This window comes from Rhipicephalus sanguineus, chromosome 10 (genome assembly GCF_013339695.2).
Source record: "Rhipicephalus sanguineus isolate Rsan-2018 chromosome 10, BIME_Rsan_1.4, whole genome shotgun sequence".
Taxonomy (NCBI): domain Eukaryota; kingdom Metazoa; phylum Arthropoda; class Arachnida; order Ixodida; family Ixodidae; genus Rhipicephalus; species Rhipicephalus sanguineus.
Genome location: NC_051185.1, coordinates 111,523,834 through 111,544,483, shown reverse-complemented (window position 1 = coordinate 111,544,483; position 20,650 = coordinate 111,523,834). Strand labels below are relative to the sequence as shown.

The window sequence follows — 20,650 nt, the reverse complement described above, 5'->3', positions numbered from 1 at the left end:
TGCACCACAGACAGGTGTTAAAGTCCTTTCATAATAATTAAATGTCATGTTTCTTTGAATAGAGTGTAATCAAAGCATTTTTTCCAAAAATTTCATTTACGTTTACTTAATTTACCACATCTCCATCACACCAGGCTGTCGAGACTGTTCAGAAATCCCACCTTTGTCCTTAACATCATGATTACTATAAAATAGTAGTTTTGCAAATAATACTATACATGCGCTACAAGTGCCGATGTTTCCTTTCACTGTGAGCTGTTTTACTGTAGGTATCCTCATGCACACTGGCAGAGTGTTGGGATTGCTTGTTTCAGAACTGCTTCATGAATTGAGAAAAAAAAGAAAAACGAAATCATCTCCAGAAGTTGTTACGACCATTTGTACAAAAATATTTGTAAAACAAGCTACCTGTTGCCTTTTCTCTCTCCCTTTCCCTCGACACGTTTGCTCAAATTACCCCTTTTCGATGGAGCCAGACTTTGGTGTTGCTGGAACAATGCCAAACAAGGGGACACCTCTCGGTCCTTAATTTTGAAGCAGCAACGTTTTTCAATCTTCGTTGGCTTACTTCTTCAATTGCTGAAAGCTTGGTGGTTCCATGCGCAGTGGGTCTCTGCACTGCATACGGCATAACATTGTTGTGTGATGCAAGAGACACTTAAGCTGGCAGCTGCAAGGAAGACAAAGAGGTGCCTTTGGGTTTTCGGCAAGCCATTTTCCATCTTTGTCTTTCGCAAGCGTGCACATGGAAATACATCATAGCTGGCCTTTTTACACCTGTATTTCTCCATGCTCAATAAAAAGGAAAGCGATTCCTGTTTTTTGCCATAGAGCTCAACATGCTGCATGTTGCACAAGTAACGACACGAAGGGTGAAACTGAGAGTAAGAGCTAGGAGCAACATTTTTAAAACAGCGGCGAACAAACTCGCTTGTAAGATTGAGTCACAGCTGTGTTTTTGCTGTTGTTTTTGACAGCCTGTGAATGGGCTATCAGTAGCAGAGACTGTAGCCAAACCATGCTTGTGGTTTAGAAGGCTGCCAACACTGTTTGAGTTTATTGAGTTTATTGGTGACATAAGGGTTAGTTACATAATAAGTGTATAGAGATGAGGGTCCCAGAATATAAATACTGAAAATGGGACCCTCATCCCGTTTATGTGTGTGATAGCATGTGATAGCATGTGCGTGAGTATGCATGATAGCATGTGTGTGATAGCATGTGTGTGAGTATAGCACATGCATGATAGCATGTGTGTGAGTATGCCATCATTTCTTCAGTACCAGAAAAATAGATTTGCTTCATCGTGTCATTATTTTAAAAGATGAATAATTTTTTTACTTTAAGATCTTGATCTGTCGGTTTTCTCTGGTGTGTAGTCAGGATGAAGCAATGGACGATCTGGATTTCACGCTTTTCTTATTCATTTTTCTATACTTATTCCACATTCCTGAAAATATTCTTCAGTTACAAATCAGCACTTTATGTGCCTGTTTATTTTTTCGGTGTGTGTCCTGTGGCTTATTGGATTCCTGTACTCCCCGCAAGTATGTTTTACCATCTCATCTAATCATTGTCAGCTATTCTGCTGAAGCATGTTTTCGAGGTGTGGACATGCAGGAAATGAGATAGCTGAATGTCTACAGAGAGAATTTTCACCTTGATGGAATGTTATAATGTGGCTTACATGTTTACACGCATGAAATAGTGTGAATGCGATGACCGAGTCCTTTTCTTGCTGATATGCTGCGAATTGCTCCAGCACAGTGAGTTGCATACTGTATGTTCCTTCCTGGGAAAGGTTGAATTTAAGTGTTTCATGTCCTTTTCAATTGATAGCCCTGTGTATAACATTTCTGCGCTCTCCTCGTTATTGTCTTAACCACTGTCATGGAACGGAGCCTTGCGAGATTCATGAAAAAAATAAATGCCACCTTTATTTCTTGCAGAAGCGTCAAGATTTTCTGCAGATGATGGTCGATGCCCAAGGTGTCAAAATGCAAGTGCCAGCTGAGGACCCACTGGATTCTGAAGAGAAGCTGTACAGCCCAGGCACAGTCCAAACTGTCGAGAACAGCACTAAAGGTCGGCAGGATTTGGCAAACTTCTTTATTCATACCTTACAGGCTTATCATATAACATAGCGTGGAGCAAGGGGTGACCACTTCACACACATAAAAGAAGGAAAATGCTGCTATACTACCGTTCTACAGTTTCAACAACATGCAAGGACAAGAGGGACAATGTGTGGCATAAAATAGAGAAACAAGCTGGCACAAGAGAAAAAAAAAGTCGGTTTATTATTGAGAAAGATGCTGCTCATATAAATGTTCATGAAAAAGAGTGTGATTTGTAATGTGCACAATGGCACTAGGAAGGTCGTCCCAAAGTCAATGACACAAGCCAGTCTGATGAGTTTAACGCATTAATTTTTCCAAAAAAACGTAATGTCTCGGTGAAATGTGTCAGCATACATTAGCAGAGTGTAATGTTGGCTGAGTTGGTGCATAGCTTAAGGAAAGATTTGTGGCGCAAACAGAGACTGAGGAGAAAGGTGCTGTCGTCTCTCTGTTTTTCCTTGTCCTCAGTTTACGCCACAAATCTTTTGTTAAGTCAGCTTACTTGGTTCGGAACAAGCTGGTGCTTATAGGAGGCGGCAGGTAATCTTGCAGAGCCTATAAATTCATGCCTTAAATTAAGACGAGAGCAAACAGCGCTAAACACGGGACGGAGAAGAACGACAGACACAAGCGCTGAACTAACAACCACTGGTTTATTGCTTGGATATGCAATATATACGGAAGCACTGCGCAGAATAACAACAAAAACACAGTAACTGTGCAATGCGCAAAGAGGGGTGAGAAGTCATCATAACAGATGCGTCGGCAAAACAGGCTGTCATGTTTTGGACAAGTAATTGAGTTCACACTTATGTAGATAAATGGAAGGAACACTGACGCACGCATTTCCGTGTGTTTGAATGATCGGTTACGAGAGCATGCGTACTCGCTTAATGGATCAGTGCCCAGTCATTTAGCCCAGCACTGCAAAGCACGTGGCTGTCAGCCAATTCTTGAGCGGTGCACCGTTTTGGAAGTGTACAATCAACAAAGAACACATGAGACTAGTGAAGCGCACCATATCCATGCACATGGAAATGTGTGCGTCAGTGTTCCTTCCACTGATCTACATAAGTGTGAACTCAATTACTTGTCCAAAACATGAGAGCCTGTTTTGCCGACGCATCTATTATGATGACTTCTCACCCCTCTTTGAGCATTGCGCAGTTACTGTGTTTTTGTTGTTGTTATTCTGCGCAGTGCTTCCGTATATATTGCATATCCAAGCAATAAACCAGTGGTTGTTAGTTCAGTGCTTGTGTCTGTCGTTCTTCTCCGTCTCGTGTTTAGCGCTGTTTGCTCTCGCCTTAATCGTGTACCAACCAGCCAAGTTAAGCGCACTCATACCTTAAATTGCATGCCAATACGTTGACCTCGCCATAATCAAATGTGGTATCCTTGTTTATGAAATTACGTGTGCCTCGTTTAATCGTGTCACGTAAATGTGTTATGGGGAGGCATCAGAAAATAGTTTAATGCACGATATCTGTGCTGAGACAGCGAACGGTGCCACCACAACATTAATGTTGAACCAGGCAACATCTTGACCTCTTTGTCTGCAAGATAAGTGACTTGTAACATTATCCCCTTGTGTCAAAAGCACTGATCCGATGACAAAAGACTGGATGACAAAAGTTCATTGAGCGCGGGGATGAGTGATGTCCAATTAGTACATGGTAGGGTTTCAGGCAGGCATTGTGAACGGTGTCAGTGCAGGGTTGAGTTGACAGGCATGAAAACAATAGCAGCGGAATGCATAGAATGCAGTTTTGTTTGAAAATGTCATCAAGAGCTTCAAGGTGGTGGAAATTTCAAACAGAATGGATGGCACGGAGAACAACAAGCTTTGGGAACCCACTGATGAGGTGAGCTTGATGATTGACGAGGCCATGAAGGAGGCTGTGAAAGTCACAAGGATGATTGGTCAAACGTATTCATAGCTGGCTAATGAGAGTGTCACATCGTGATAATAAAGTGCATACATATTTAAGAAGGGTAGCAGGTTGTTTCATATTGAATGTAACTCGAATTAATTCACCCTGCTTCGAGTTTTCTATTAATTTGCCCTCACGCTGCAATCTGCTAGCCTACTTGTTAGCTAGGATGGTGCAGAGACCACTGTGGAAAGGAATTGGTCTCAGGTTTGACTCCCAAACCATCGAAAATTTTTCACTAACTGGAAAGCTTTCTTTCTGCGAGATACTTCCTTTGTAGCTTTGTGCGACAAACAGGTGGATGACAATTAATTTTTCCTTTTCGTCAACCTTCTTCCACTTTGTGGGCTTTCACAGAACTGATTTTCCCTATAAGAAATGCATGGAAATGTGTGGCTTTGTCTCACTTTTACATTGCACTCATGCTTTTCAGGGCTCACGGAAGAGGAGGCACTGTCTCAATGCATCGCATTCTTCATCGCTGGCCTAGACACAATCTCTTCAGTCCTGGCGTTCACATCCTACCTCTTGGCCCTGCACCCTGATGTTCAAAAGAAGCTGAGGGCAGAAGTGGATCGCTGCTTCAATGAAAACGTGAGGACCATTGTAGAGAGAAGCTTTCGTTGCCTTTTTCTCAATGTATGACATCCATTGTTCTTTCTTTTCGGGATACATTTATAGTATACAGTAGACTCTCAGTAAACGGAAATCTGTTAAACGGAACTGCTGCTTAAACGGAACAACTGCATCTAATATAATTGGTTTCATATTTGGATTCTGCACTCCTGTTCGTCTCTCAGTAAACGGAACTCCTGTTAAACGGAACACATTTCCTTGGTCCCTTCAGGTTCCATTTAACGAGAGTCTACTGTATATACAGTATGCTAACTCTAGCCAGAGTTTAAAAACATGTCCACGCACTCTCTGATGACGCAACCAAATGCATGTTTCTCACTATTGCATGGAGTAAGTCACACTATTTTTTGTGTGCTGCTTAATTTTCTAATTAGGCAAGTATGATTAATTAAGTCTTGAAGCAACAAAGCTAAAGTTCCAGTGAGAAAGTTGTAGATCGGTTGGTGAAACGTCCAATTAGACAGTTTCTAACTTTCTATTTATTAAGCATTAGTGTTTTTCTGCTTAGTACAGATGCCCGTGAGATAAAATAAAAAAATACCACGTGACATGGCCACGTGACATGCCATGACTCCAATGCTTCCAATGTTCCGCACCCAGAAAACCATAGCATTTGTTCGGGTTGGTTGTGTTGTGTTTTCTGGTGCAAAAGCAACCATGGCTATATTGCGCCAAATGTGCATTTGTTCAGGTGTACTGCTGCTTAAAATGCGACAGCGCAGCGATAGTGGTAGTGGCTGAGAATGCTACGGAGCACTGCAATCATGGCACACAAGTGAGCATGTCATATTGTATATTTTTGTATATTGCGGGCATTTGCAGTAAGCAGGAAAACACTAATATACTTAATAGATAGAAAGTTAGAAACTGTCTAATCGGAAGTCTTGCAGATCGATCTACAGCTTTCCCACTGGAATTTCTTACCCAGGTTTGTTGCTTCGAAAGGTGTTGATTAATCTTGCCTAATTAAGCAATTAGGAAGAACACAAAAAATAGTGTGACTTACTCCATGCAATAGCGAGCAACATGCATTTGGTGGCATTGTCATAGACAGCATCGGTGCATTTTTAAACCCTAATTAGAGTTAGCTGGGGTGCCCTGTATATTGCAGTTACTTAGAAATACTATGAGCACGTAACTAAACAAGACACAAGAAAACAGGGCCAGGCTCATACTACCAACTGAGACTTTGTTGAGAAACAACCACATATATATATACCGTATTTAAACGAATATAGGCCGCCCTCGATTGTAGGCTGACCCCTGAAATTCGTAAGGCCAGAAAAAAAAAGCTTAATTATGGTACTCGAATCTAAGCCGACCCCCCCCACTTTTGCACATCGTGTTTTCGAAAAAAAACATCAGCTTAGATTCGAGTAAATATGGTATACAGATAGATAAAAATTTTGAAAAATAATCGCAATGAGTAAACAGTAACTGCCACGCTTTGCCAAAGCCTGCATCACCTAGCGCACCATGGTTGATCAGTGCCACCTGCAGCATGTGCCAATTCCCAATAACACGAGCTCTTTATCTGACAGGACAATGGAGAGTTTACTAACACAGTACTGGTACTCTCGCGCCATATGTGCAGCTTAAATGATTATTCCAGTGCATTCATCTTTATGTTTATTTAACATACTTGTGCTTCCAAACTCGGCTTTGCATCCACACCTGCTCATGTGTTGCACCGGAAAACCGTCGTTGTGGTCACGTAATTTGCAAGCATGCTCATGCAACCAGTCACTGGTACATCTCCCGGTCTGACTGATAAACAGGCGCCACATGAAAGCGGGATCTTGTAGAGTACGCTGCAAGCACAATTTAAAAAACTGCATTCCATGCTTTTCTTGTGTCTTACAGCACACGTCAACTTTGCCCGCTAAGAAAGCTAATGTGGTACTACATGCACACCCATGTGCTTCCCAACCTTTTTCAAGTGACCCACTGTATGTACGGGACGACAGCAATTTTTTCACGGTTGCTGTTCTCCCATTTTTCAGCTTTGCTGCTTTCACTGCCTTTGGCCTTACATTTCTTACGAGTGGTCTCAGCCACAGAGGCCCATATCCATGCCACAAGAGTTCGAGAAATGATATTCAGTATTTAAGGCATTAAGTTCCTGAATGATATTTTTGGCTGAGCTGCCGCACGTCTAAACTAAAGCCCCTCCATCGCGTCTACTGCCGCTTTTTTAAGTACCGCCATCTATTGTTCGACGATGACGCCCACTTCCGGTTCCGGAGCTTCTGGAAGGAAGTTCTTGAGCCACTTCCTTCTGCTTTTTCCTTCCATCTTGTTTCTGCGCACGCATGTGCACACGCGAGAAAGCACATATTTGCTTCTCCGTTTCGCAAGTGTTGTTGTTTTAAGGTTCGTCGTAAACTGCCTGCTGCCGAGCGAGTTTTCGCTCGGTGTTTCTGCGTCGCGAGGGCGTGGGCGGGCATGGGGCAGGTGCATCAGCCGGAAAAGCAGCAGAAACATCATGGCGGCACTTTGGCTTTCGCTAGGCGGGGAACCGGTGTAAAGGGAGAGGGGGCGGACGAGTTGGCGCTACTTAACCTAGCCGGCGGAAAACACATGGAGGGGCTTTAGTCTAAACTTGATGTCACTTGACCTGATGACGTCGATAACAGCGACTTTTGAAGTGAGCATTTTTAGGGTAATGCACTAAAACCTCGATACAACGAACATGGACATAACGAATTATCAGTTATAACGAATTAAATGACAAATATAGTCTTGTCATAGATACAGTGTGAGGAATGCACGTTTATAACGAATTTTCAGGTATAACGAAGTTATTGTCGTGTCAGATGTGACTTTGTTATAACGAGGTTATAGTGTAATAAAATATAAACACTCCTTTTAACAACACTCTGCTTCAGGGGTAGTGAAATGCATAAGTAAGCGTACGTGGGCCATTAGCTTGAGTTTGGTGCTGTCTTTTACAATGCTGCAACTGACCACAACAACTTCGGCCATTGCATGTTGAATCCGAAGCTCAGAATCAGATATGGCGCCTGTCATGTCGAAGCCGCCGCCATTCTGAATTGAATTTCGCTATAGTGCAAGAAGGACTAACGTGAGGTTTGTTAAAAATTGTCTATAAAATATTTTTGACATGATAGATGCTATTTCACATGTTTTGTGTATTGCGGTGAGCAAGCTTTGGTGTCGAGAGTATGCATTTCTCAGTTGAATGAGTTCTAGCGAAGGCACTTGGTGACGAATGAAATTAAGGCAAATGCCACCTTATCTGCCTACGTGGCATCGCACGAATGGCATTAAATATTAAGGCATTAAGGAGCTATGCCATTTTCTGTGCTGTGTGGCACGGGGGCAAGATCGGTTCCTGATATCCAGCTGACTTGAGCCTAGTAACTCGATTGTGGAAGCTGGCTTCCATCAAATGGACATAAGTACAGTCAGTTACATTAGTCAAACAGATATTCACAATGTGTATTTTGACAAGTTTGCTGTGAGGAGACCTAAATATAGACAAAGGTTTACCCGCGTGAGCCTCATATGTCCAACAGGTATCATCTGCATGAAACGTTAGCATGACATCGAGGAACTGGAGAAGTTTGTTGGCACTTCATGGGTCAAACTGAGAGGACTCAGACATCTTCTAAAAATGGACAGCAGCTGACTTGCATTGTGACAGGAAACTTTGTGAGTCACACTCAAATACAACTAAATAATCATCTACAAACATGAAGACCTTCTTGACGGCAGTAATCATTCTTCTGTTGTCCTGTCTAGCTTTGCTTACAACAAATCACTTAAAATCGGTGCAATAGGCAACCCTATTGACACACCCTTTTTTGCAGGTACACTCCGACATTCCACTGTACATATGTAGGCATGAGATACATGGCCAGTAGGTAAAGGAACTCGCTGCCTGATGGGAAATCAGCCTGAAGAGGCTCTAAAGCACAGCTCTACCAGCCGCTAGCAGTTGTAACAAAATACTCCTGTGCATTTCCAAGCATAAATAATATCCTCCATAAGTCTGCTATCCAATATTAGCAAGCAACGAGCACTTTAGAAAAACATTTTCCAAAGTACCAAGGCTCAGCTGTTGCCGTAATAGAACGTGTTAGTGCAAGCAAAAGTAAATCCTTAATTCTACTGCCAACACCACTGCTTGTTCTCATCCCAGATGTAAGACTTGCAAATGCCTTCAAAATGACATTATAGTTAAAAGCACTGGAAGTGTTTACTTTACTATGTGAAACCTAGTTTTACCTGTACTAGTTCAAACATTATTTAAATGCTCGAATGTTTACTTTATCACAGGCAGTACATCGGGGAAACAGGACAGCCTGTTAATGCTAGATTGGACAGGTATCGCACAGACATGGCAAAGAAATTACTGAAAGCTGTGGCACATTGTTTTGATGTGGTAGGGCACAACATCGATAAGCTCTAACTTTGCTCGTCTGGTCTCTGCGAGACAGAAAATATGTAGAATCGTATCTCATTCACAAGTTTAATACTGTCCAACCAATAGGTATAAACATTTCAAAGGGGGCTTCTGAATCTCTCGGATTTAGTAGGTACGCAACATCAACCAGTGATAATTAGGCCTTTTATCTAAGCATCTTTAAACCTTCTGACTGTGAACTTGTCATGTTTTAGTTGCTGCTCACTTAAAATTTTTTCAAATTTGTTTATTTATTATGAAAATGCTGATTCACGACTCAGCCCCACACCCCATTTTTATACCCTTTGACTGGGAACAAAACCCCTATAGAAAGCCTGTACCGAAGTAGGATGGCAGACTGCAGGCGAGTTATTTGCAATGCACGGTACTTGAACAACAGTGCAAAAGACGGGATCACGCGTGTCTTTTGCGCTTGTGGTTTAAAGTACCAAAGCCTGTCCACCCCCTCCCCTCTTCTCCCCTTGCTTGTCACACCAGCCGATCTCCACTGCTCTCTCCTCCACTTTTGTGGTTGGGGGACAGTGTATGAAGCATGCACGCTGCTAGGATAGCTGCCTTGAAGAAGATCAGTCCACTTGTCGGAATGTTGGCTCCAGTGACACCACAGTTTTCTCATCTCTTCCTCGCCTGAGCTTCTCTCTTGTTTGGTTCTCCAGTATGTGACAGACGTAGAGCAACAGCTATCGAGTTTCAATGGAAATGCTGTGCTTTACACTGCTCGACATCACATAAAACTAGGAAATTGTGGCTGCGGCTTTAAATGGGGAAACTGTACTTTTAAATATTTTTTGAAATTCTTGATCAATTTTGAGCACAATTGCTGAGTTTGTGTATATTTGTGTGCTGATTTCAATTCTCGTATTATTTTTCTGGCACATTATGTCGATTTTAAGATAAACATTTAACGTGCCTTGTTGGGAGCATGATTTTTTTCTCAACTGAGAGTGTTGCAGTGTGAATCAACATATTGCAGTAACCTGGAATACGAACTGTGTGCAAAGAAACAAGAATGGATCTTCTAAGCTCATTTGAACTAAAGTTATGGTATGATGAACATTTGCGAGCGAAACCTCAGTTTGACAACTCATGCATGAATTTTCGACATACCATAACTTTCGTTCAGTAGGGTGGAAAACTGAGCTAGCTAGTACGGTTGCATATCTAATGAACAGCACACAGAAAACGAGAGATGAAAACAAGGTAATGTGTTCTTCTTCCTTTCGTGTCTTCACGCTGTTCATCAAGTTTAGTATACTTTTTTCAAATGGGTTGATCAAAAAGACGTGATCACGCTGAGGGCTAATGACAATTCAAACCAGTGTGCTTGGGAGTCGCTTGTGTTCAACACGACGGCGGTGCCTGAGTGTAGCTCCAGGTAGAATGGACTATGAGTTGAGCACAGGGGTTGATGAAGTCTTCCACCTTCTCCACTTGAACTAGATCATAGTATTTATTGGGTTAAGTCCTAGAAACAAACCCACCAAGAAAAATACGAACGGATAGAGAAGAAGGTGCATCAAAACTGCTTACAGTACGGTAGAACCCTCCTGATATGTTTTTCACGGACACAAGAAACACAAGAGCCAAGGAAGTGAAAATATGAAATATAAAAGCAGTTGTGAGCTGCACACAATATTATATTTTAATATTTACTCGTCCACTACTGCTGCTACCACACTAAAGCATCGCTTCACCAGCATCGTGTTGTGTTTGTGGGTTCTTGTACGGAGTACCGGCCAGAACACTATCAAAAGCAAGGAATTACAGTAATCAAAATATACAACTGTTTTTTAGCTCAACACAGCAAGCACCTAGTTCGACAAAGCTAGCGTTGAGCTGAATATTCTATGGCAGTCCCATTATGGGACATGTCTTCTTAGTGTTTCGCCGACGCTTTGCTCTATAAGCAAGGAGCTGCAACTGACCGGGTTTTAACTCTGCCCTGCAGCATGCATGGGTTGCTTTTGTGTCATCAAAAGACTGCGCAGGCAGTCTTTTGATGACAGTGGGGTCACTGACGTTGGGGTCACTTAGTGGGGTCACTGATGTCCTGTCTGTTACCTCGGTCCTGCAATGACGAGCAGTCGCAGTAAGGTTGTCAAGTGACCTCAACAAATTGCTGATATAGATTACAGTTGAAGCAGAAATTGCATAATTTTTAAAGTTCACATGCAATTTGCTCAGCCCTAATTTCCTTGCGCTTTCGCAAAAACAACAAAGCAGTGCAAATTTGACCAGAGCGCTTTCTTTTCTCACAACTGTCAGGGCGAAGTGCCAAGCCTTGATGATGTTTCCAAATTGAAGTACCTCAACTGCGTCATCTCGGAAAGCTTGAGGCTGTACCCGCCAGCTGTACGGCAAGTGTCACTTGTGTAGCGAAGTTTATGGATTGACTGCCGATTTGTATGTGCATTTGATTGAAGCTTGTGCCTTTTAACGCTATTACACTTAGTTTTTGAGCTCTCTATAGATGGCACTGAAGTAGTATGTCCTAACCGAGTGTAGCTCATAGTTGGCCTTAGTAATACAGTGAATTAGCAAGTAAATAAGGAAACAAGCACCATTTGTTTCAGCAGTGTTAAGCAAATTTAGTTAATGTAAACAGGGCTTCAGGTTGCTGTGTGGCTCACAGTGTTGCCAGAAATCAACATAAGTATTTAAGATTTTTAGCCACTATGAGTGCTGAATAACTTTCCCTCTCACCTAAAATGTGCGCAGGTGAGCGTTCATTTGTTATTGTCATTTACATGCTGAACTAGTGTTTAGAGACATTCTATTGGTACCTACATGTCACTTGAGTTGGAATAACATCTGTATGAGTTGATGCCCAAAGCCAAGTAAACCATGATGTGAGGACATGGATTTGAAACATGCAAAGAATGTAAGTTTGGCTCCTGCTGGTGACAGGCATTTTTTTTTGTCCACTTTTTAGTTTCATTTACGTTATAATTTCAACACTTCATTTATGAACCATAAATGATTTCCCCTATGTTTTTCTTGGCATCATTATCTGGTTTCGTATGGTTTTGATTAAGGAGATCATAGCTGCTTATACTTGTATCTCCCTGTTTTTCTTGTACATTATGATTTTACGTTGTTTGTCATAGGCCGTGAGTGCCACTGTTGTTTCTCTGTGTAACATTAAACATGAGGCAAATCTCATTATAAATACATGGCGTCTGTCGCCACTTTGTGTGGTCATGTGTTCCGTTGTGTTTACAAGAAAACCAATGTGGTCCCGCCTCTCTCGACACTCCCTGAAATCAAAACTGCGACTGAGCACTATGAAAATGTCTCCAAATAATTAATTGTTGCACGCTCGGACAGACGAGGTTTCCAGCTGTGATAAACAGGTCACTAGCTATGTATCGGAAACAAGATTTTTGTGTCATTACTCCTTTAAGAAAAATAAGTGGAGTTGGGTAGGACATGTAATGCATAGGGAAGGTAAGCACAGTCCATTAAACTTGCAGATTTGGCGCCAAGGGAAGTGCAGCAGTTGAGGTTTGTGCATTAACTCGATGCTGCGCCGAGGTTGCAGAACTTGAAGGCAAAAGATGATGTCACCAGGTGCTTGGAGATTTGCCAAGAGAGGTTGTCATCTAGCACTCGATATAGGCAGTCAGATAATGATAATGTTGAGTAAGGCAGCCCCCAGAGTTGTCAGATTGAAAAGAAAAAAACGGCCAGAAAATTGGAAAAATTAGCCAGAAAGTAGCCAACTTGAGCCAAGGGCAGTAAAAGTAACCAGAAAAGTAGCCACGCACGTGCGCAAACCACTCCCACATTTTTATTTAAACGATTAAATGGAAAAGCCTTTCAGCAGAAATGTAAATATGTGCAGCACGAACACTTCAAAATCATAATTAACAAGAATCCAGCATAAATTGTTGACTTTAGCAATCATTTCATGCATGATGACGTAGTGTTTGCGCTGTTGAAGAAATGACTCTTTACGCATCTTGCATGAATTTTTTTGAAATGACTACAAGTTGTGACAATAAAAATGAGCCTACGGCACGATGAGTGCACTCAAAGTCGCAGTTGCTGGCATGAAGCATAAATTGTAGCCACTTCCACAATAATTTCTTCTGTGATGACGAATCCAGTGTCGCAGTCTGTACCTAAGCCTAAGAAATGACACAAGTAGTTCGTCGGATATCCTATAGCAGTGATGGAAGTGCTGCTCCAATTGCTCCAAACGGCTCCAATACAGAAGTGCTGCTCCATGCTGCTCCAGAGTGTAATATTTTTTAGTAAATGCTCCGAACCTGCTCTGAAAAGGCACTGGGAAACTGAAAACAGTGAACTTTAACCGTGTGACCATCCACCAAGCCTAAATGAAAACAGGCTGTATACTATCATCTAGTATGCAGCCTGTATGCTAGCTGTATATACTACCATATTGACAATGCTACATGTACTGGCATTGTCGATGTATATCTGATTTAGTTGTATATTTTGGTGAAATGTGTGTGAGATTAGTTCGATATCATACTGATTACTAACTGCTGCTGTGACGACTTTGATGTGTGACTGATTACATTTAGCACTTTATCAACCTTGACCTCATTTATGCCACAAGAATTGGCATTTTAAGTGTATAGCACATTTAGCTTATCTTATTTTTAAAATTCTCAATGCTGGCTACTTTGGCGAAATATGAAAATAACATCTGGAACTCGTACCGATCATAAACTGCTGCTTTGGAATAGTTACATGTGATTGTGGCTACTTTTGTAATTTGGTGCTCAGCTTTATCAGTTTTATATCGTCTTTGGCAAAAATACTGGTATTTTAAATATATGTTGCTCATATTGTTTGTGTTCAGTGGCTATCCATCTGCTTAATTATTTGTTTCTCGCAATTTGAAGTGATTATTATATGTTCAATATGTTTAATAATAAATACTAATATTTATGAGAGGCTTAAAGGAGCACTGACACAAAATTTCGAAGGCGAGATAATGAGTGAAATAGATATGTGGAGCCATACACAACGTCAAGGGTCAATATGGCCTAGAACATATTTAATATCAATTTTAAAGTGTGTGCCACGCGAGTGAGCGAGATGCAAGCACCTCGCGACGCCGACATCAACGCGATGGCTGTGTAAACAAACCTACGTCACGAGTTTATGTTGGCTGGTTGCTGGTTGTGCCCGTGCGCTTGTGCCATGCTACCTGCCATTTCTTCCTCCGTGCCTGCGGCTTTGCGTGTGCTAGTTGTGTTCTCTTCCGCTGTTCGCTCGTTGTGCCCGTTGGCAGATGTTATGGCCCGCTCACGCTAGCGGCAAGCCTGCCACAACGGCGCGGCGCCGCACGCGCGAGAGCTGTCCAACGTGCACGGCAAGCATCGCCGGCGAGGTATTCGTGCCTCTGAAAAACATGGCCGCACAGCCAAAAGCGGTTGTCGTCCACTTCGAATCTATCAAGTGGCCGCCGTGCGCTCTGTAACGTGTAAGCTCCGAACTGATGCTTCCATTTGCTTTAGATTCATGTCCTTAAGCTTCAACAGCAATGTATTCGTCCTGATTCGGCGCCTTTTTTGAGAGCCATAGTCAAATAATCAATGCTGTAGGCTTAGTGAGTCGAGATGGGCGCTTCCAAATGCTCGGAGGACATAGGTTACGCGTTTGTTAGTTGTTTCTAATCCTCCATAGCTGGCGCCACTTCACCTGGTGAGAGCTTGTGGACCCGCTCTCGCGCGCCGCCTACGTCACAATTTCGCGTGGTTACGTGGCCAGCTGCGTTAACCCGGCCACCGGAAGTAGTGCTGCCTAGCCTGGTGCTCTTTGAAACCGAAACTGCGACTGGGCGCTCTAAAAACGTCTCTAAATAAATAACCGTCACGCACTCGTGCAAACGCGGTTTGCAGCCGTGATAAGTGGATCATAAGCTATCTATTGCAACAAAAAAATAGAAGGTGCAAAATTTTTGTGTCAGTGCTCCTTTAAAGGGCCCCTCACCAGGTTTGACAATTTTGAGCTAACGAGCGCAATGCATACACTGGGCGTTCACGATCACGTCTGCCAAGATTTGCAATGCTACACGCCACGGAAATGGGTCAAATTTCAAGGTGAACGCTGCTTGCCCTTCCTCTCGCGGGCGCGCGCCCAGAGAATGAGGGGATGATGTACATGAGAAAATGGCCCTACGTAGATGGTAGTGCTGTGACGTCGCTCCTCTACGTAGACTACTGTGCTCTGACGTTGCCAACAGTAGCACGTGACACTGCGATAATTATTTGACACGACATGTGTAGTTTGTGTAATTTGCTGCTTGAATAGATTAATAAAACTTGAGAGAAATAATGAGACACACTAAGGGAATGTTTCGTCTTTTTCATTTTTTTTTTCGTGAATTGCAGCGAGATGTGGGGCTAATGTGCCTCCGTTTCCCATGCGTTCGTGTCCCCGCGGTTAGCGCATCGAGCAGACGCCAGCCCTGGAAGCCAAAGTAATGTTCTGGCGCATTCGAGCACTCATTATGCTAATTTATTCTACCGCGTCCAAGTAAACATTAATGCGGCACTGGCTCGTGATACCGCCACCCTCGTGCCCATACAAATGTTGCAGCTTTCATGCCCGTCCCACAGAAACAGGCAGTACACCACAGAGAACGCCGGCACAACGCCCATGGCCGCTACAATTAAAAAAGGTAGCGGCCTTGCAACGCCGCTCGCGTGCTTGGGCTGGCTCAGGCACGTCATGCGCACGTGACCATGCATGCGCATGACGTGTTCATGCATATGTGTCAAGTGAAGAGGGCAGGGAAGAGATTTGGCTTGCGAAGGCTACACGGGGCGAGTGGCAAGGGTTTGAAACTCGCCTCCTCGCATCATGGTTTCGCGCCGCTACAAATTATTGTTTTTCTCAGCTCGTAATGAACCGATTGGAAAAATTCTTGCGGCATACTGCTCTTCATTTGGCACACAACATCTTCCAGCGTCTAACTAAAATTTGCTATGTGGCCTGGCGAGGGGCCCTTTAAGTGATGCTTTAAACTCCAGGAATCGTTTGGAATATTTTGCCATCTGCTCCAAAAACACCAATAGCTGCTCCAAACAAGCATTTTTTCTGCTGCAAAAACACTTATCCAAAGCATCATTTTTTCTGCTCCGGAATGTGCTCCAAAAATAAAAATGTCGCTTTCATCACTGCTATAGTCCAGTGGCATAGCTAGGGGGTGGCACACCGGGCATGTGTCCCTCTCGAAATGCCTTTCTGCCATGGGAGCACATAATGACACTCGACCACTCTTGTGTGCCTGGCCCCCACTTCAGAAACAAATGTCTGCCTACGCCACTGCTATAGTCAGATACAACTTTAGAAGTCTTCCTCCTCAAAGGCAGATGCACAGAAGCCTGCACCAATGGGCGCACACTCCGGACTGACGTAATGAGCTGGTCTGGCGGTGAGCTCCCCTTCGGAGAACATTGCCGAGTGCACAAGCGGGACTATTTCCTTATGCTTCCATGTTACTAGGGAACTAGTAATGTGGACTACAGAGAACTACAGAGAAAGGACTACAGAGGACTACAGAGAAAGACACAGGACAACCGCTAGGCTTCAACTGTCACGGAGGCAATCGGCTGCCGCTCTTCGGCTGTATCGGCGGATCCTCTCCGGACTTCTTTAGTGATATCTGACTATAGAAGGGCTGATTGTTGGGCGAGTTGGTACGACGTTCTAAAGGGAGCGCTGAAAAACCAGGACACAAGAAGCAAAAGCGGCAACACAAATGCTTACTAACAACTGTTGTTAGTGAGCGATTGTGTTGCCGCCTTTGCCTCTTGTGTCCTGATTTTTTAGTGTTCACATGAAATGATGGATATCTGATTTCTAATGTCGATGAGCACAGAGTGCTCTGAATGCGGAGCGCTTTCGATTCCTATTCACTTCCAACTGTGGTTTAAAGCCACGATCAGCAATGGGTGATCTACAAAATGAGGCCCCATGCAACTAAAGCCACTCTACTTCGTAAAAGTACCACCATCTGCTCTCCCCTACGCCGCCTCCTCTCTTGCGCGTCTTTCGCGTGCGACAGCGGCGCCCCCTCGAACGCACCAAGTGAACGCGTGAAGCTTTCAGGCCGGTTGCGTGTCGCCAATGCCACATTAGCCAAAACCTCTCCAGTCCAGCCATGGCCGCGTGCCCTGTCTCGCATATGGCTGTGTGTAATGATTCACTCTTCATTTCTGCATTCATCCTCTCAGTTGGTGTGGGTGTGCGCACCATCTGATTCCCTTAATGATATAGCGCGCCAGAAGAGCTGCTGCAAGGCATGCACAATTCGTAACGAATGGCACGTCGTTTACGCTTCTTTTTGGAGCGTAGCGTATCCCTGTGTATCTGGCATGGATATCGGTGACTAGGTTTACTTAAAAAAGGTTGAAATAAGGTTCTGTAAGCATGGTGTGCTATTTAATGCATTAGTAAGAAATATTTACATGTCAGCTGTGGTGTCAAGCCATGCCATTTGGGAAGGAAGTTTCCGTGCGCATAAACTATCTCTATCGTATATAACTGCAGCAATGCCTGCAATGCCATGAAGGTGCTCAATGAAAACTTTGTGACATTTCACTTATGTTGCTTCTCCTCGGCCTGCCCGCCGTGGTGATGTAGTGGTTCCGGCGCCCGACTGATGACCCAAAGGTCACGTGTTCGATTCCGGTCACATCGGTCCCATTTCGATAGAGGCGAAATGCTAGAGGCCCTTCCCAGCCACAAAATTTACTTGCCGAGCAAGTGACTGTCTTGGTGCATGACAAATTACTCAAAATATCGCGTGACACTGAGGGAGTAGTACACCACATGAGTCGCACGGCAAAGCAAGACACCGGTCAAGAGTGAAAACGCACAAGCACTTCCCTCACAAAGCCGCACCGATCTGTGCTCAAAGTTGGCTTGATCTATTTTGTGGAGCCAGACTTTACATGACCTTCGCTCTCTTTTCCGCGCGGAATGGCAAAAAGCATTTTCCCTTGGGTGTCGTGGTTATGGCAGCCAAACGGACAGCTACCCGGCATCGCAACAAAACGAGCTAGACACACGCGTGCACTTCATACTTCGTGCACTTCGCATGCGGCGAACACACAGCACATGGCATGTTGATGTTGGAGCTTCCAACATGGCGCTGAGAGGCGGAGGACACAAAATACCGAGAAAAAAGGACGCGCGCTACCACGTGACCGCAGCAGCCCTATCAGAGGCGTGGAGAGGAGGAAGCAGCGTAGATCAAGAGAAAGCTCTACTTTTCCGAAGGTAGAGGGGCTTTACATGCAACAGGTCTCGCTGAGTTCCAGCCAGGTATCCAAAACAATTTTTTTTTTCTGCGCGAGGCCTGCTTGATTGGCAGGTTATAAACACTTAGTTTTTTATATTTATGTTATTATCGCCACCTGCTTAGACCACTGCGCCGTCCTTTTCATTAAAGTTCACTATCTGCGCAATCAAAGTGCCAAATTCAATTTTTGGAGCTGGAACCATGCTTTGACTGGCATGTTTTGGCACCATATACTCAAACACAGGCGGCTGCGACTTCACCAGATATTGATTATTTTCCTCAAACTGAGGGGACAAGAAAGCAGCCAAAAAGGAGCCAACTAGACAAGACGATTTTTCTGTCGCCACCGGCCTAAAAAAGTAGCCAAATTGGCACAAAATAGCCAAACCTGGCAACCCTGGCAGCCACAGCCTAAAGTTGAATATTCACAAGTCCTGTGCACATTACATAGTATACCAAATAATAAGCAGATGCTTGAGAAAGGAAGCATTCCTATTCCCACTTCTTTTTTTGGTGTCATAGGCAAAAATATTCGTTTATACATTGCTTTGTAGCGACAACTTTATAACTTGTTTTATGACTACAGTCGCATTTATTGTACATTTCTTCCACAGGGTTGAAAGAACAGCCTGCCGAGATGTCACCCTCGGCAACTCTGGGATCAAGCTCTGCAGAGGCTGTGCCGTGGTAATCCCAGTCTACGCAATGCATCATGATCCTGAGTACTTTCCCGACCCTGAAAAGTTTGACCCTGAAAGGTAAGTTAAGCTCAAAACACATCAAAGGAATTTTTATTTCAGTCTTAAAGGTTTGTACACATTTTGATAGCCCGAATTGAATGGTATTCAAGGACTTCCTTGTCCCTATTGAAGGTTTGAAAGCAGTATCCAAAGTAAAAATTTTTTGCTAAACCATGTTTCCAAAACAATATGCAGAACTTTATGGATTAAGAATACAAAGATCTGATGAGAGATGTCCAGCCTTGATCACGTTATGTTCCTAACGTGCACTGAACTTCACAGCATTAATGCAGCCACTGGGACATCTCTTGCATTAGACAGGTAATTTTTTTTTCAATTCTCCCATTTTAGTTCCTTTTCTGTCTTGGAAAACTGTTCAGTGTCACTATGAAAGTGACGTACAAATGACACTCCCACTTTTTCTGAGTACTGATTTGCTGGAGCAGCAAAATGTCACTTGATCATCGAGTACATTTTTTAATGCCTAGAGTCATCAAGCTTCTCCTGTTTTTTAGCTTTGATATGGAAGGAATTGAATATGAACTGGATTTGCGCCATACGCCAAGCAAATAAGCAAATACCCACTACGTATTCAGTCAGGGGTTGTGTTCAGATAAGGACAGACCTAGGGGGGACCCGACTATTTTTTCTTTTGCACGAAATTTTTATATGAGCTGCGCAAATGTCTCTATAGAAAGGAATGAACCTTCGTTTTGCGGAAATTGTCACGGATTTCTAGGAAAAAATTCGCGTTTCACAACAGGTGGAAAAAGGCAATTCTGCAACTTTCAGATTTCACAACTTTGGAGGCCTATCACTAAAAACTTAACGCATTGTGGACATCAGTGTTAATTTTTCGTAAATCTTCAGCAATAGTACGATCGGCCTACGGAAATTTAAGTTTGTGTGACTGACAGTACATTTTTGAAAAATTGCCAAACTTTGATTTTTGAGCGGCTGCCTCTGGCTGACCCCAAATTCAAGGGTCTTTTTTCGCAGTTTTCGCTAAAGCGCTGAAGCTGAAAATATTTCTCGCAAGTCTGCGAAAGGTTTTTCGCTAATTAAGCAAAACGTTATGCGACTACACTGCATATTTATTTCGTTATAAAATCCCAAAAATGCCATAATCCCAAAACTAGCGAAAATTGCAACATTTTAGGGTCGTTTTAAAAAAAATAATCATCACCGATTTTTATGAAAATGATGGACTATACTCGGCCATGACTGCTAAATATTGTGCTGCAAAAATATGTTGCATTATTTTGTTTGAAGTGAGAAAATTGAGCTTATTTTAATACCCTTGTATGGTCTTAACATCAATGTGTGGCGTTCTTATAATAAAATAAATTTAATAGACATATTTAGTTCGTAGCTCGCTTTTCTGGTTTTAATAATGACAATTGACCCAGCTTGTGCCTTTTTGACCGTTTCGAGTCACAGAAAAGCTGAGCTTGAATTTTCAGAGCTCCTCTGTCTGTGTCCCT

At 43.1% G+C, this 20,650-nt stretch overlaps 1 protein-coding gene across 3 annotated transcripts in view; it reads left to right on the top strand.

Annotated features, from left to right (window-relative positions):
* Nucleotides 1–20,650, top strand: part of LOC119372260 (cytochrome P450 3A41) — a 63,166-nt gene that overhangs the window by 18,698 nt on the left and 23,818 nt on the right. For all 3 annotated transcript variants that reach the window (XM_037642738.2, XM_037642736.2, XM_049419981.1), the window contains exons 9-12: nt 1,950–2,085; nt 4,488–4,648; nt 11,406–11,497; nt 19,041–19,184. In XM_037642738.2, coding sequence (XP_037498666.1) covers nt 1,950–2,085; nt 4,488–4,648; nt 11,406–11,497; nt 19,041–19,184 — 533 coding nt within the window. The remainder of the gene's footprint in view (nt 1–1,949; nt 2,086–4,487; nt 4,649–11,405; nt 11,498–19,040; nt 19,185–20,650) is intronic.